Below are 16,848 nucleotides of genomic sequence, written 5' to 3'. Positions count from 1 at the left end.
ATACACACACTCTTCATCATCATTTTCATAGTCATAAACAACATCATCCTCTGCCTGAGAGAGAGAGAGAGAGAGAGAGAGAGACTTTTAAAAAACATCTTTAATTACTTCAGTGTTCCATTTATGTTTTTATCTACTGGAAATAAAACTTAATAAACATAGAGAAGAAAAAGTGCATTTGTAAACATTCATTACTACAACTCATCAAATCCATTACACAAGGCCCTTTCTCTATAAAACACTGTCTCACACACACACACACACACACACACACACACACACACACACTATATGTAATTGTACATTAAATATTAAGAGCCAGTGAACCATGCTCTTCAAGTGAACATAAAACCTGTCTAAAACCCCATGAATTTATAAAAGTGTCCAGGTTGTTGGTCAGTTTGTAAAAAGCATGTTGTACTCTGAGACGAGCTGTAAGGGTAGTATCTCACTGGGCTGCGACAGCTTGCGACAAATTGCGAATGCCATTCGCGAGAGAGTTTCAAAAGTGTCTTGAAACATTTGCGGGGCTTCTCAATTTCCTCGCATGAGTTGCACAGTGTTGCTCCTTCGTCACTGAAATTTTGAACATGTTCAAAAAATTCGTGCAACAAAATTTCTCTCAAAATAGCCACAAGTGCATCGCCGGTGTCGCAAAGCCGTCACAAACCCTTCTCAAGTCAGTTTCCGTGAGACAGGAAGTGCGAGCCAGTATCTCACTGGGCTGCGACAGCCTGCGACTAGTTGGAGACACAACAATTGCGGTAAAATATGCGAATATCAATTCAGTGTGATTCCAAGTGAAAATTGTCGCTAATTTGCATATTTTATCGCAATTGTTGTGTCTCCAACTAGTGGCAGGCTGTCACAGCCCAGTGAGATACTGGCTTAACAAACCCTTTCAAGCTCTGCACCACATCAGTCCAACCTCAGCCTTGTATCTGTTTTTTTTTTTTCTGGTCTTCCATATTGCTAATTTTGAACTTCCAAGCAGAAAGTTAATTAAAACCAGAGTCTGTCTTTTGTATTGTATATTTTGGCCCAAAAATAAACAAAGGAACAGAAAATTTCTCCCCCAGCTTTTCCACCCACTCTTTCAGTATCCTAAACAGACCCACTAAGCGAGGACAAAGAGACACTAAATGTTCTAATGTTTCTGATTGGTTACAAAAAGGACATCCTTCCCCAGTGCTTGGATCCAGGTGAGCCCTGTGTCTGTTTGTAGCTATCGCTCCATGGATGATCGTCCACTGGAGGTCAGTCGTCCGTTTTTCAAGATGCAGCTTGTATAAAATCTGCCAGCAGCCTTTGGGGGTGCAGTCTGAAGTAAAAACCTGAGTCCACCTCGACTCCCTGACTTCAGCCAGACAGCAGTACCTTCACGCAGCTGTGGTAGAGCTACTTCTTCCTGCAAGAGCTGAAGTTGCCCAGTGCTGGTGTTTTCAGGGACAGAAGCAGCCCGCTCTCCTCTTGCCACTCCTCAACAGCAGACCTGATGCTTAGTGCGGGAAAGATGTAGTCCTGAGCCTCATGCCATTGGTCAAATAGGGTACGGTTTTGGGCGTATACCGTCAGCGGTACAGTCAGGGACTCCCAGACCCCCTCCACTATCTTCCTCAGCACCCTGGAAGACCTGATGCTAATGACTCCACCAAGCCTTTCTGTAGATGTTCTTATAAGATGGCCAAGTTTAACAATGCCAGCCTCAACAAACTTGGTTCTTAGTGATGTGGAGGAAAGCGTAGTAGATGCAAAGAAGTCATTATGGAACAGTGGCTCTTCAAAGATCCACATACCAAGTCTGGGGTTAGCGGTCCTTGTGGTCATGAATGTCCTCTATGTGTCAAGCACTGAGTTATAAAAAGACGTTATTCCAGTAAGGTCAATTTTAGACGATCTTAGGAGAAACAGCTGTTTGCCCAGTCCCAGCCGGCCAGCCTTCCTCAGAAGCAGCTGAGCAGAGGTCAGCCAGCAGTAACCACAGCCATATACCGTAGTAGCCTCCGTGCCGTCTGCAGTCTGAAGGCAGCAATTCTGGATAGGATGTCCATAAGACCGTGTCCTCCCTCTGACACAGGGAGATAGAGAACTGGTGCCTTCAGCCAATGTTGACCCGACCAGAAAAAGTTCACCAAGAGCTGCTGTACGTCCTTCATGAGGCCTGGTGGTGGCACTAAGATGATCAGTCTATGCCAAAGAGAGGAGGCGACCAGGTTATTAGCTATCAGAACTCTTCCCCTGGAGGACAGCTGGGGAAGCAACCATTTCCATTTAGACAACCTGGCATTCACTTTCTCCAGCACTCCCTCCCAGTTCTGCTTTTGGAAGTCCTCACACCTTAGGTACACTCCTAAAACTTTAATGCCTCTTTTCCCCCACCTTAAGTTCCCAGGAAAATCAGGGCTGTCTCTTCTGCCCCACTGACCTATCAAGCAGGCTTCACATTTATCCCAATTTACTTTGGCTGTGGAAGCGTTTTCATACACCACCAGGATTTCTTTGAGTTCCTGGGTATCTCTCTGATCTTGGATAAAAACACTGACATTATCTGCATAAGCTGATATGACTACAGAGCGACTCTGAGCCAGCTCTGGGAGACATAAACCCTGTAACCTGCTCCTCAGCCAACACAGGAGAGGTTCAATAGCAATGCTGTAGAGCTGGCCTGAGATGGGGCAGCCCTGTCTGATCCCTCTCCGAACTGGCACAGGGACTCAACCCTCCCCCCACCTTCACTAAACAGCAAGCCTTATTATAGAGCAGTTTTACCCAGGATAAAAAAAAACTCCTCTTCCTTTTTAAAAACACTCTTTAAAAACATCTAAAAGGTCCCGTCCCAGTATTGTCCAGAAGTGTTTAAAAAAGTCTGAAGGAAGACCATCTAGTCCTGGAGCCCTACTCTTTGACTCTCACCACCCACTGGAACACAAATTGGGGATCATTAGGACCTTGCAACACAGGGCTCAGAACATCCCTACAACGGTAGAGGGAAAAGAGAAGGAGCAGAATCACATCAAGAAAGCACTTCAGAACTGCGGGTATCCCAACTGGTCTTTCTTCAAGAGCAGAAAAAGGAACATAACAGGAACAAACGCAAGAACATTGTCATTCCCTACATTTCTGGTCTATCTGAGGAACTCAGGAGGATCTTCTACAAACACAACATTCCGGTACATTTCAGACCCAGTAACACCCTGAAGCAGAAACTGGTCCACCCTAAGGACAGAATAGCCAGACACAAACAGGACAACGTAGTGTATGCAATTCAGTGCAGTGAGGAATGCACGGACTCGTATATTGGGGAAACTAAACAACCGCTTCACAGGCACATGGCTCAACACAGGAGAGCCAGTTCCTCAGGCCAGGACTCTGCTGTCTACCTTCATCTTGACAACAAAGGACACTCATTTCAGGATTGCAACGTACGCATTTTAGCCAGCGAGGATCGTTGGTATGAGCGAGGAGTTAAAGAAGCCATTTTTGTCAACCTGGAACGGCCATCACTGAACAGAGGTGGGGGTCTAAGACATCATTTATCAGCCACCTACAATGCAGTCCTTGGCACACTTCCCAGACAACTGAATGCACACCAAAACCCAGCTGTTTTCAGTGACTCACAGGAGGACAGAGAGACTCAGCATTCCATTGATCACCCTAACGACTCTCGAGGCCGTTCACATCCAGTCCCCAGTGACCCACACCAACAGGATGACTCATCGACACCTTAGATGAGCTTTTCATCCATGAGAGGATAAATACCTGATACTCCCTACTAGTCAGACAGAACTGAAGAAGCCTTTCGGATGAGAGGTGAAACGTCTTCAAGAATCTTCAAGCAAGTCCAGTTGCTCTCTTTTACCACCCACAGTTACTATGACCTGGATGACTGAGAATCTTCACAGACATGTATCCACATCTGCTCCATGTGGTCTCTCCACTGGTCTCTCAATGAGGTCATGTTCTCTATTCTTATTCTTGGTGAGGTTGTATCCTTTATCCTCATGCTGATGACTCCTCAACTCATCTGCTCCTTTCCTCCTTCAGACATTCATGTTTCGGCTTTCATCTCAGCATGTCTGGGAGACACCTCACCATGGTTGGCAGATCATCAGTTGAAACTTAACTCCACTGGGCTGCTGGAAATCCTTGGAGATGGGTCGCTATGTCAGGATCATGTCATCTCCCTGGACAACATTCAGATCTTTCCATCTGCATACAGTCTTGGTGGATTTCTGAGCTGTCCTTGTCACCTCACATCGCGAACCTGACTCGGTCCTGCAGGTTTGGTTTTTCCAAATTAAAGCGGAGTCACCCTTTCCATCCACAGAGGGAACACAGGTGTGTGTTCAGTTCCTTGGCATTTCGAGACCGGGCCACTGCCACCTGCGCCGAGCAGGTCGGTCTCTGCATGCCATCTGACCACTGCAACTAATCTGGAATGCAGCTGCAAGTCTTCTCTTCAACCTCTCCAATTCTCCCACCCCCCTCCCACTTCCCCCTATGGCTACCTTGGCTGTCTGAATAACCGAGTTACTGACTGACTTCAAACCAACAAGGACTTAAAGGAATAATGTGTGTGTGTGTGTGTGTGTGTGTTACTTTGAACACTCTGGCCAAGCCGAAGTCTGCCACTTTACAGATGTTGTTGTCTCCCACCAGCACATTTCGAGCTGCGAGATCTCTGTGGATGTAGTTCTGCAGCTCCAGATATGCCATCCCTGCTGCCACCTGAGCACCCATCTCTATCTGATCACACAGTTTCACAAACTCTCCTCTGTCCTCTAACACACACACACACACACACACACAGGTAAGATGATGATTAGACTGTGTGTGTGTGTGTGTGTGTGTGTGTGTGTGTGTGTCTTACTCTGTAGGTACTCTAACAGGCTGCCATTGTTCATGAGTTCCGTGATGATGTAGATCGGTTCTCCAACAGTACACACTGCATACAGCTGAATCAGCTTTGGGTGACGCAGCTTCTTCATGAGCTGAGCTTCACGGAGGAAATCCTGGGAATCCATATTGCCTGCGAAAACACACACACACACACACACACACACACTTTTTATAAATGTGCAGATCTTATAAGGAATTGAAAATAACCAGCACAAAACCCAATAAATGACTGCGCTTAAGGTAGTGTGTGTGTGTGTGTGTGTGTGTGTGTGTGTGTACCTGGCCGGAGTGTTTTCACAGCAACAGCGGTCGTGTTGTTCCACACTCCTTCATAAACTTCTCCAAACTGTCCGGATCCGAGTTTATGCAGCAGGCGGATGGAGCTGCGTGGAATTTCCCACTGATCCGCCGTGTTATAGGATAGACCATGAGTCTGTGGAGCTATAGCCTAACACACACACACACACATCAAATTTTTTTTTAATTGTATTGCCCAGTCCTGATATATAATTAATAAAAAGAGGAAGCTGATGGAAACAGAGAGAAAAAAAAAAGATTCCAGATTTCATGTTTGTTTGCTAACAGCGTGAGACAGGAAATAGAGACAAGAAACAAACGTTGAAAGGAAATAAAGAGGAAGTAGGTGTAAACAGGAAGTAGATGGAGGCGTGTACCTTCCTGCAGGGTTGTGTGAGTCGGACACACAGTCCGTCCTCCGTCCCGCTGTAATGTTCTACCAGCTCCTTTAGGGTGATGAAGCTCCGCTTCTTCGACACAAAGTACCTCCCATTGTCTGTTCGCTTTATCTTATAGTGCTTCACCTTCTCCTGATCCAACACTGCCCACACACACACACACACACACACACACACACACTGATGTCGAACCCTGAGTGAACTCACATGACACTCGGCCTTTGTATTTTGTGCACGCGATCTTCTGTTCTTTATTCTGGGTTTGTCTGTTTGTTGACTGAACCACGCCTGGTTTTTAATCCAGCTTTTAATTATCCTTTTGGATCGACGCCCCTCTCTATCGTCTTCCTGCACTTGTAACGTCTCTGCTGCCTGACAGCAACAAGTTGTAATAAGAAGTATTAAAAAAAAATCTGCATTTATTCAGCAACACGAGACATCAGTCAGACACTGAGAGAATTTTACTTCTTTACAGACGCGACAGCCAACAGTTCCATATCCTGAATCAGTGTTAATCGTCTGGCAGCATTGTTTACATTCCTGTGTACAGTGAGAGCAGCTCACCCTTCAGGTTTCTCTCACTATTATTCCTGTATTTATACACCACTCATCAGAGTCATATTTACAGCAGCTATTCTCTAACTTCAGCGTTGTGTGTGAGGCAAAGTGTACAGCTTTCTCCTGCTTGCGAGATGGCACTGTGGAAATATTCGTACAGCTCTGAGTGAGCTGCTTGGACTGTAAAACTCGACCACTGTGAAAGGAGGAGAAACACTATCAACCCAACGTCCGTTAATGAAGAGACTTGTGACCTCTTCTTTTTTTAAAGGAAATCCCACAACACCAGCTACGATGATTATCATCAGTAATGTTAAACTTTAAATCATCCACTGATGGACCGGTGCTTCTCTGATGTACAGTGATGAACATCACACAAGTCATCTTCTCACCCTACAGAGTGTGGAACACTCACAGGAAAGTGCTGTCTGCCCTCTTCCACATACATCAGCTCACAGACACCCACGACTGACCAGGGCTGCTGTGATTGACAGGAGAGGGACAGTATGCCCCGCCCAGGCAATCAGGTTTCTGTTGCACCCCTCAGGAGCCCCTGGTACTGACCTCACACGCTTTAACAGCAGAAATATTATAGAACAGAATCATTCAGTACTGAGCATTTATGGTCCTCAAACTCGAGTGCATTCGAGGGGCATGGATGACGTGTCAGGGTTTGTGTAATTTTATTCTCAGATTAGCAAAGCAAGCTAACTGTACTAGCTGCGTCCACTCACCAGAGGCACAAACGAGCTGTGAGTAAATGTTCACATCCAACAATCTACATTTGCAAACCACACATCAGCGCTGATGAAGTTCCAGACCTTTCACAGGAACCGGATTAGTTTGATGCAATTACAGGAGCTGAGAATGAGGAAGTGCTTTCAGTGAGTACGAGATAAAGGCTCTTGAAAAAGTTCCTTGAGGTTTTAAAGGAAGTCCAGGGTTCCAGAAAAGGTTCCTTCAGTGGAAGAGAATAATTAAGTCGAAATTCAGACGTGCTGCAGAACCAGATTCTTACACACCTCTGGAGCTGCTGTGTGTGTGTGTGTGTGTGTGTGTGTGTGTGTATGTGTGTGTGTGTGTGTGTGTGTGTGTGTGCACCTGAAAGTGACAGGTCCCCCTGCTGACTCTCACACTCCCGGATGAGAAATGAGCCATGTTCATTTCCCTCAGCCTGAAGGAGCTTCTCCGCATCCAGACGCTTCGTATTGGGAAAATACCACCTACACACACACACACACACACACACACACACACACACACACACACACACACACACACACACACACAGGCTCAAATTATCCAGAGCACACAATCCTCCTGACAGACTGTTTGTATGAAATCACACACTGCTCATCTCACACTGGTTTGGAGTGAAGCACATTAAACCATATCCCATAATGCACTGCAGCATGTGAAGAACACATGCAGTGTGTGGTGAATGTGGTGAAGTGTGTGTGTGTGTGTGTGTGTGTGTGTGTGCGCATGATGGAGATAAACTGGGTGTGTGAATTGATTTATGACACATGCAGGTCAAACACACACATGAATGTTTAACAGAGAGAAAAGTTACTTCCTGATTCAGTGCAGATCATGTACACACTTCAGCCTACACACACACACACACTCTCTCTCTCACATTAACTAGCATGTGAAAGTTTGTGAACCTTTTACAAAGTTAATGAGACCAAAATATTATAATTGATCATTTATTTATTCAGGGAAATGTGTGTGTGTGTGTGTGTGTGTGTGTGTGTGTGTGTGTGTGTGTAACATAAACCAAAGGATGATAAGAAACCACAATTACTTCTTGTAATGATTTATGATAGAGATCAAAGTTCACACACTGTAATGACTCCAATTCAAAGCTGCTCTGTCTTAAACATGAAAGTGGAATTCTCTCTCTCACACACACACACACACACAGAGAGCGTTGAGTCAGTGGTCACCTTCTCCTTAGTCTGTTGGTATGGGTCTATCACTGTAAAACTAAAAAATTCTCTTTCTAAGATAATTAATGTGAGTAGGCGTATTATAGGTTCTGAGCAGAAAGGCCTCGAGGAACTTCATCAGAAGCAGATGCTAAAAAGGATTGAATCTATTTTGTCAAATAATTCTCATCCCTTACAGGCCGAATTCCAGATGTTGCCATCTGGATCACGCTTCAAACTTCCACAATTCAAAACCAACAGATATAAACACTTTTGTACCTATAGCCACTTTACTCTTAAATTCCACAAAGAACTATAGATAACACATGCCCCCTCCCCCCACTCATACTTTTGGATTCTTTTGTTTTTATAATTATTGATCATTATTTATTGATTGTTTAGTGATTTTAGTGTATGTGTGTGTGTGTGTGTGATTGTGTGTGAGCTGTGTACTATCTACTGCACAACAAATTGCCCCACTGAGGACAATAAAGTGATTTTGAACCTTGAACCTTGAACCCACACTACCTTAAGTGCAGTTTTGTGGTGGTCATTTTTAATTCCTTATAAAATCTGCACATTTATAAAATGTATGTGTGTGTGTGTGTGTGTGTGTCTTGTTGGCATATCTGTAGCTGCCCTCCTATTGGTGGATTTCACATTTTAATCACACATTTCTCACACATGCACAGCTCATCATGAAAGTGTGTGTGTGCTGAGGGAATGTTCACGAGCTATCTTTATATTAATAACAGAACACTCACGATTCATCTCATCTCATTATCTGTAGCCGCTTTATCCTGTTCTACAGGGTCACAGGCAAGCTGGAGCCTATCCCAGATGACTACGGGCGAAAGGCGGGGTTCACCCTGGACAAGTCGCCAGGTCATCACAGGGCTGACACATAGACACAGACAACCATTCACACTCACATTCACACCTACGCTCAATTTAGAGTCACCAGTTAACCTAACCTGCATGTCTTTGGACTGTGGGGGAAACCGGAGCACCCGGAGGAAACCCACGCGGACACGGGGAGAACATGCAAACTCCGCACAGAAAGGCCCTCGCCGGCCACGGGGCTCGAACCCAGGACCTTCTTGCTGTGAGGCGACAGCACTAACCACTACACCACCGTGCCGCCCGCTCACGATTCATCTTTATATTAATTACAGAAAGCTCACAATTCATCTTTATATTAATTACAGAACATTCACGAGTCATCTTTATATTAATTACAGAACACTCACGAGTCATCTTTATATTAATTACAGAACGCTCACGAGTCATCTTTATATTAATTACAGAACGCTCACGATTCATCTTTATATTAATTACAGAGCATTCACAATTCTTTATATTAATTACAGAACGCTCACGATTCATCTTTATATTAATTACAGAACGCTCACGATTCATCTTTATATTAATTACAGAACGCTCACGATTCATCTTTATATTAATTACAGAACGCTCACAATTTTTCTTTATATCAATTACAGAACACTCACGATTCATCTTTATATTAATTACAGAACGCTCACGATTCATCTTTATATTAATTACAGAACGCTCACGATTCATCTTTATATTAATTACAGAACATTCACGATTCATCTTTATATTAATTACAGAACGCTCACGATTCATCTTTATATTAATTACAGAACGCTCACGATTCATCTTTATATTAATTACAGAACGCTCGTGAGTCATCTTTATATTAATTACAGAACGCTCACGATTCATCTTTATATTAATGACAGAACGCTCACGAGTCATCTTTATATTAATTACAGAACGCTCACGATTCATCTTTATATTAATTACAGAACGCTCACGATTCATCTTTATATTAATTACAGAACGCTCACGATTCATCTTTATATTAATTACAGAACGCTCACGATTCATCTTTATATTAATTACAGAACGCTCACGATTCATCTTTATATTAATTACAAAACGCTCACGATTCATCTTTATATTAATTACAGAACGCTCACGATTCATCTTTATATTAATTACAGAACATTCACGATTCATCTTTATATTAATTACAGAACATTCACGATTCATCTTTATATTAATTACAGAACATTCACGATTCATCTTTATATTAATTACAGAACATTCACGATTCATCTTTATATTAATTACAGAATGCTCACGAGTCATCTTTATATTAATTACAGAACGCTCGTGAGTCATCTTTATATTAATTACAGAACGCTCACGATTCATCTTTATATTAATTACAGAACACTCGTGAGTCATCTTTATATTAATTACAGAACGCTCGTGAGTCATCTTTATATTAATTACAGAACGCTCACGATTCATCTTTATATTAATTACAGAATGTTCACAATTCTTTATATTAATTACAGAACGCTCACGATTCATCTTTATATTAATTACAGAATGCTCACGAGTCATCTTTATATTAATTACAGAACATTCACGATTCATCTTTATATTAATTACAGAACGCTCGTGAGTCATCTTTATATTAATTACAGAACGCTCGTGAGTCATCTTTATATTAATTACAGAACGCTCACGCTTCATCTTTATATTAATTACAGAACATTCACGATTCATCTTTATATTAATTACAGAACGCTCACGATTCATCTTTATATTAATTACAGAACACTCACGATTCATCTTTATATTAATTACAGAACATTCACGATTCATCTTTATATTAATTACAGAACACTCACAATTCATCTTTATATTAATTACAGAACATTCACGGTTCATCTTTATATTAATTACAGAACATTCACGAGTCATCTTTATATTAATTACAGAACATTCACGATTCATCTTTATATTAATTACAGAACATTCACGATTCATCTTTATATTAATTACAGAACGCTCACGATTCATCTTTATATTAATTACAGAACACTCACGATTCATCTTTATATTAATTACAGAACGCTCACGATTCATCTTTATATTAATTACAGAATGCTCACGATTCATCTTTATATTAATTACAGAACGCTCACGATTCATCTTTATATTAATTACAGAACGCTCACGATTCATCTTTATATTAATTACAGAATGCTCACGATTCATCTTTATATTAATTACAGAACGCTCACGATTCATCTTTATATTAATTACAGAACATTCACGATTCATCTTTATATTAATTACAGAACGCTCACGATTCATCTTTATATTAATTACAGAACGCTCACGATTCATCTTTATATTAATTACAGAACATTCACGATTCATCTTTATATTAATTACAGAACGCTCACGATTCATCTTTATATTAATTACAGAACGCTCACGATTCATCTTTATATTAATTACAGAACGCTCACGATTCATCTTTATATTAATTACAGAACGCTCACGATTCATCTTTATATTAATTACAGAACATTCACGATTCATCTTTATATTAATTACAGAACGCTCACGATTCATCTTTATATTAATTACAGAACGCTCACGATTCATCTTTATATTAATTACAGAACGCTCACGATTCATCTTTATATTAATTACAAAACGCTCACGAGTCATCTTTATATTAATTACAGAACGCTCACGATTCATCTTTATATTAATTACAGAACATTCACGATTCATCTTTATATTAATTACAGAACGCTCGTGAGTCATCTTTATATTAATTACAGAACGCTCGTGAGACTTGAACCAGTGGTGTTTCCTCTCATTGCTGTTGCCCTGAAAATTGTTGGCAATGCTGCCTTTAACAGTTGTATCCTGCCCCTAAACTATTGTGTCCTGACTTGTTTTTTTTTCCTCACACACAAAGTTGCGTTGGATGCTGGGAATGTCTGTTGTGTGTCTGTCTTATAGTGTGTTGTTGTATTTAATGTCTGTTGTGTTAGTGCGAGTGAGAGAAATTGGGCCCCTACTATGAGCTTTAAGTAGCTTCCTTGGGACGCCCCCTTTTTCACACACCGAGTCACTGTAGTAATGTTAATATGTTTGTAAGATTCCTTTTGATGTGCGTGAAAATAAATAAATCAATAAAAAACCCTCCTCCTACAGAGCAGTTTAAGCTCACTGGTTTCTCAGCAACATGATAAACTGCATTTTTTTGTCTCGTGAGTTACCGGTGAGAGAATAAAGGGATGGAGGTGAGGGAATGGCGTTTATTGCTGCTACACCACCGTCACCAGCAGGAGCTGAGCTCCATATCACCAAACTCACACTGGAGACTCCTCCCACAAATATTCATAAACTAACAGAAACCCTCATATCGACACTGATTACACACTTTCCTTTATTAAACAATATGTTTAATTAGTTTATTATTAGACTCCGATTATGTTAATGATCTGTTACTATAGAAACAGTAAGGTTAGAACAAGCTCATTATTATACTGGTGATTTATGTTAATTATAGGAAATTAATCAACCCCTTCTGATTTGATATATTCTACAGCATGGGTAAATTATCAGTGTAATCAGCACACATTCCCTGTTCACTGAGTAATGATTAGACAATAAGATAAGTGTGATGTCAGAACCCACACCACATGTACATGGGTTCAAATTCCAGCACCCCTGATATACAGTGTCTTCCTGCATTTCTGATCACAGTGCTATTAAATCAGATGTGTTCTGAGTTCAAAGACCACAGATCGCAGCTCACGCCCCAACAATCATTTCACTGTGTGAGATTTTCAGCTGAAAACTGCAGAGTTTCATAAGAAATAAATTCATTCGCTGAGTTCCAACATGACATCAGATCAGACCTGTGTGTGTGTGTGTGTGTGTGTGTGTGTGTGTGTGTGTGTGTGTGTGTGTGTGCACTTTAATCTCAAGCCACACTATCTGAGTTGATCAGGTTCTTTGGTTCTGTGTTTTTGCTCCTTAATGGGTGATGGTGTAGAGTTTTAGTGTAGAATTATAAAATACAACAAATGTTGTTAAATATCATTTCTGCTGATGGCACAAGGACATGAAGGACATTCTAACAACTTATTTATTTTTTTATTAACAGTCTACCATAAAGCTATAATTTGGGTAACAGGTTGTACGTTTGAAGTCCCACTGACAGTCAGAATCACACAATTACTGAAAATAAAGTAAAGAAAATTTCTGAGAGCTTACATTTCTTTTTCTTCCTAAAATCTTCAGGAAATTTGGATGATCAAAATATTCCATGCAATTTGTGGAATGTTCTGGATATTTCACAGGGCTGAATGAGATAACAGAGTGGATTGAATGTGGATTTTTCATGCCCTGTAATGGAGGACTCATGGAAAAGGATGTTTCATGAGCATGAGATGTGAAATGGATTTACAACCCCAATTCCAAAAAAGTTGGGACGCTGTGCAAACTGTAAATAAAAACAGAATGGGATAATTTGCAAATCATGGAAACCCTATATTTCATTGAAAATAGTACAAAGACAACATATCAAATGTTGAAACAGAAATTTTATTGTTTTTAAAAATATATATATACTCATTTTGAATTTGATGTCAGCAACATGTTTCAAAAGTTGGGACAGGGCAACAAAAGACTGAAAAAATTGTGTAATGCTAAAAAAATATTTGGTTAATTGGCAACAGGTCAGTAACTTGACTGGATTAAAAAAAAAGAGCATTGCCGAGAGGCGGAGTCTCTCAGAAGTAAAAATGGGGCGGGGTTCACCGCTCTGTGAAAGACTGCATGGGCAAACAGTGCAACAATTTAAGAATAATGTTCCTGAATGTAAAACTGCAAAGAATTTGTGGATCACATCATCTGTGGTCCATAATATCATTAAAAGATTCAGAGAATCTGGAGAAATCTCTGTATGCGAGAGACAAGGCTGAAAACTGACATTGGATGCCTGTGATCTTCAGGCCCTCAGGAGACACTGCATTAAAAGCAGACACGTGTCTGTAGTGGAAATCACTGTATAGGCTCAGGGACACTTCAGAAAACCATCGTCTGTGAAAACACTTCATTACTGCATCCACAAATGCAAGTTAAAACCAGACATAAACAATATCCAGAAACCCCGCCCCCTTCTCTGGGCCCGAGCTCTTTTATGATGGACTGAGGCGTAGTGAAAAACTGTCCTGAGGTCTGACGAATCAAAAGTAGAAATTCTTTTTAGAAATCATGGACCCCACGTCCTCCAGGCTAAAAAGGAGAGGGACCATCCGGCTTGTTATCAGTGCACAGTTCAAAAGCATTCAGCATCTGTGATGGTATGAGGGGGCGTTAGTGCACATGACATGGGTAGCTTGTACATCTGGGAAGGCATCATTAATGCTGAATGATATAAACACGTTTCAGAGCAATATGCTGCCATCCAGACTAAATCTTTTTCAGGGAAGATCTTCCTTCTTTCAGCAAGGCAACGCCAAACCACTTTCTGCACATATTAAAGCTGCATGGCTCCATAGTAAAAGAGTCTGGGTGCTAAACTGGCTTGCCTGCAGTCCAGACCTGTCTGCCATTGAAAACACTTATCACATTATGAAGTGCAAAATACGACAAAGGAGACCCCAAACTGTTGAGCAACTGAAATTGTATATCAGGCAATAATGGGATGACATTTCTCTTTCAAAACTACAACAACTGGTCTCCTCAGTTCCCAAACGTTTACAGAGTGTTGTGAAAAGTAGAGGTGATGCAACACCGTGGTAAACACACCCCGTCCCAATTTTTTTGAAATATGTTGCTGACATCAAATTCAAAATGAGCATATATTTTTCGTAAAACAATAACATTTCTCAGTTTCAATATTTGACATGCTGTCTTCATACTATTTTCAATGAAATATAGGGTTTCCATGATTTGCAAATCATCGCATTCTCTTTTTATTTATGTTTTATACAGTGTCCCAACTTTTCTGGAACTGGGGTTGTACATATTCTGGAAATAAATAATACGATTCCAATCTGCACTAATTTACTGAGGATTAGGGTTTATGGTTAGGGTTTATGGTGTAGGGTTGCAGTGAGGTGAGGTGAGGTTTTGTGGGCTGGGACAGGGTTTAGGGTTAGGGTTTAGGGTTAATGGTTAGGTTTAGGCTTTAGGATTAGGGTTTAGGGTTAGGGTTGAGGTGAGGTTTCATGGGCTGGGACAGGGTTTAGGGTTAGGCTTTAGGGTTTAGGATTGGGGATTAGGGTTAGGGGTGAGGTGAGGTTTCATGGGCTGGGATAGGGTTTAGGGTTAGGGTTTATGGTTGGGTTTAGGGTTAGGCTTTAGGGTTTATGATTAGGGTTTAGGGTTAGGGTTTAGGGTTAGGGGTGAGGTGAGGTTTTGTGGGCTGGGACAGGGTTTAGGGTTAGGGTTTATGGTTAATGGTTAGGTTTAGGTTAGGCTTTAGGGTTTATGATTAGGGTTTAGGGTTAGGGTTGTGGTGAGGTGAGGTTTCATGGGCTGGGACAGGGTTTAGGGTTAGGGTTTAGGGTTAGGGTTTAGGGTTGTGGTGAGGTGAGGTTTCTCAGGCTGGGACAGGCCTCAATACTGATGATTTAGATCAATGTAGTGTTTTAAGTTATTTATGTGAAATAAACTGGCTGTTTGTGTTGAAAATGTACTTTAGGTTTCTGACAGGAGCTCGAAGTTGGATTGGTCAGCGCTCGGGTTCTGAACATTAAATGATGTTTAAATTAATTCCAGCACATCCTCATCACGGTTCCACCTCAGGGACAGTTTGGTCCCTTTATTTCTGAAAGTGTGTGGAGTGAAGAACATGTTCTAGAGCACAGCATTACGGTGCAGAACTCATTACAGCTCACTGATACGTTCCTGGGTTCTGACCACGACAATACTGAGAAGAACATCATCACAGAAAACTTTACAGAACTTCAGCCTTCTACTTGTGAATAATAATAATAATAATAATAATAATAATAATAATAATACCTCTCCGCGTGCAGGCTCTCGAGCGGTGCCACGTAATTGGACGGTATGTAGCCCTGACTGTGGGCGGAAGTTCCGGTCAGCAATCGCGCGATCCACCAGTCCGGACTGCTCTGGTCCAGAACCTCCAGCTGGTCCCCCGCGCGGAAGCTCAGGTCCTCGGTGGTGCGCGCGGTGTAGTCCCACAGAGCCGTGTAGACGCGCGCGGCGGGCGGAGGGGGCGCGGCGGGCAGAGGGGGCGACACCGGACTCACCTGAAGAGTCGGCTGGGTTCCGATCACCTTCACGTCCCGGACCGGTTCGGGCTTCTCCCGGAAACACGGACACGTCCTCTGGCAGCACGCGACTATCCGCTCCTTCAGCTCCGTCAGCTGCATCGACATCTTTACCGGAAATCACGGCAGTGTGATGATACACTCATTCATTAAAAAACACAAACAAACAAACAAACAAACAAACAGGGTCTGAAACGGAGCCGGCTGGGGAGCGCGCGCTGCGTGTCCTCACATCCTCCGGGATGAATGCAGTGCGCGCGCGGCTCCGGCTGCTTCCCGTTAAAGTGCTCGAGTTTCCTGATGAGTCACAGAACAGAAAGGTGAAACTCCAAACTCCAAAAACAGGCTGTACCTGTTCAGGTCTCTCACACACACACAGAAAACTCGCATGTGACGTCACAGATGAGGACTGTCACCACATTCCACTCAAACGTCATGTCGCTTAAATCTAAATGTCACGTGATCATGAGCTGTTGTTCTTGTGTTTTATTTTAATAAACTGTTTCAGTGGATTAAAGAAAGAGGAATCTTATAAAATCAATCATGTATTAATCATCCATAAGATTCACTCTCAGATCTGTAAATAACTCATTCATCTGATATTTATGA

At 41.8% G+C, this 16,848-nt stretch overlaps 1 protein-coding gene across 1 annotated transcript in view; it reads right to left on the bottom strand.

Moving 5' to 3' along the window:
- frk (fyn-related Src family tyrosine kinase) overlaps positions 1-16,552 on the bottom strand; it is a 17,617-nt gene extending 1,065 nt beyond the window's left edge. Inside the window, exons 1-7 of the mRNA XM_060913490.1 lie at positions 15,968-16,552; positions 7,254-7,375; positions 5,574-5,737; positions 5,179-5,347; positions 4,871-5,029; positions 4,600-4,781; positions 1-54 (exon numbers count right to left, since the gene is read on the bottom strand). The exon at positions 1-54 is cut by the window's left edge and continues 145 nt beyond it. Of these exons, the coding sequence (XP_060769473.1) occupies positions 1-54; positions 4,600-4,781; positions 4,871-5,029; positions 5,179-5,347; positions 5,574-5,737; positions 7,254-7,375; positions 15,968-16,347 (1,230 nt within the window). The 5' untranslated portion in view covers positions 16,348-16,552. The remainder of the gene's footprint in view (positions 55-4,599; positions 4,782-4,870; positions 5,030-5,178; positions 5,348-5,573; positions 5,738-7,253; positions 7,376-15,967) is intronic.
- Positions 16,553-16,848: the final 296 nt, after the last annotated feature.

Source organism: Neoarius graeffei, chromosome 2 (assembly GCF_027579695.1).
Source record: "Neoarius graeffei isolate fNeoGra1 chromosome 2, fNeoGra1.pri, whole genome shotgun sequence".
Classification (NCBI taxonomy): domain Eukaryota; kingdom Metazoa; phylum Chordata; class Actinopteri; order Siluriformes; family Ariidae; genus Neoarius; species Neoarius graeffei.
Note: the sequence above shows the minus strand (reverse complement) of the source record. Positions and strands in the feature narration are given on the sequence as shown.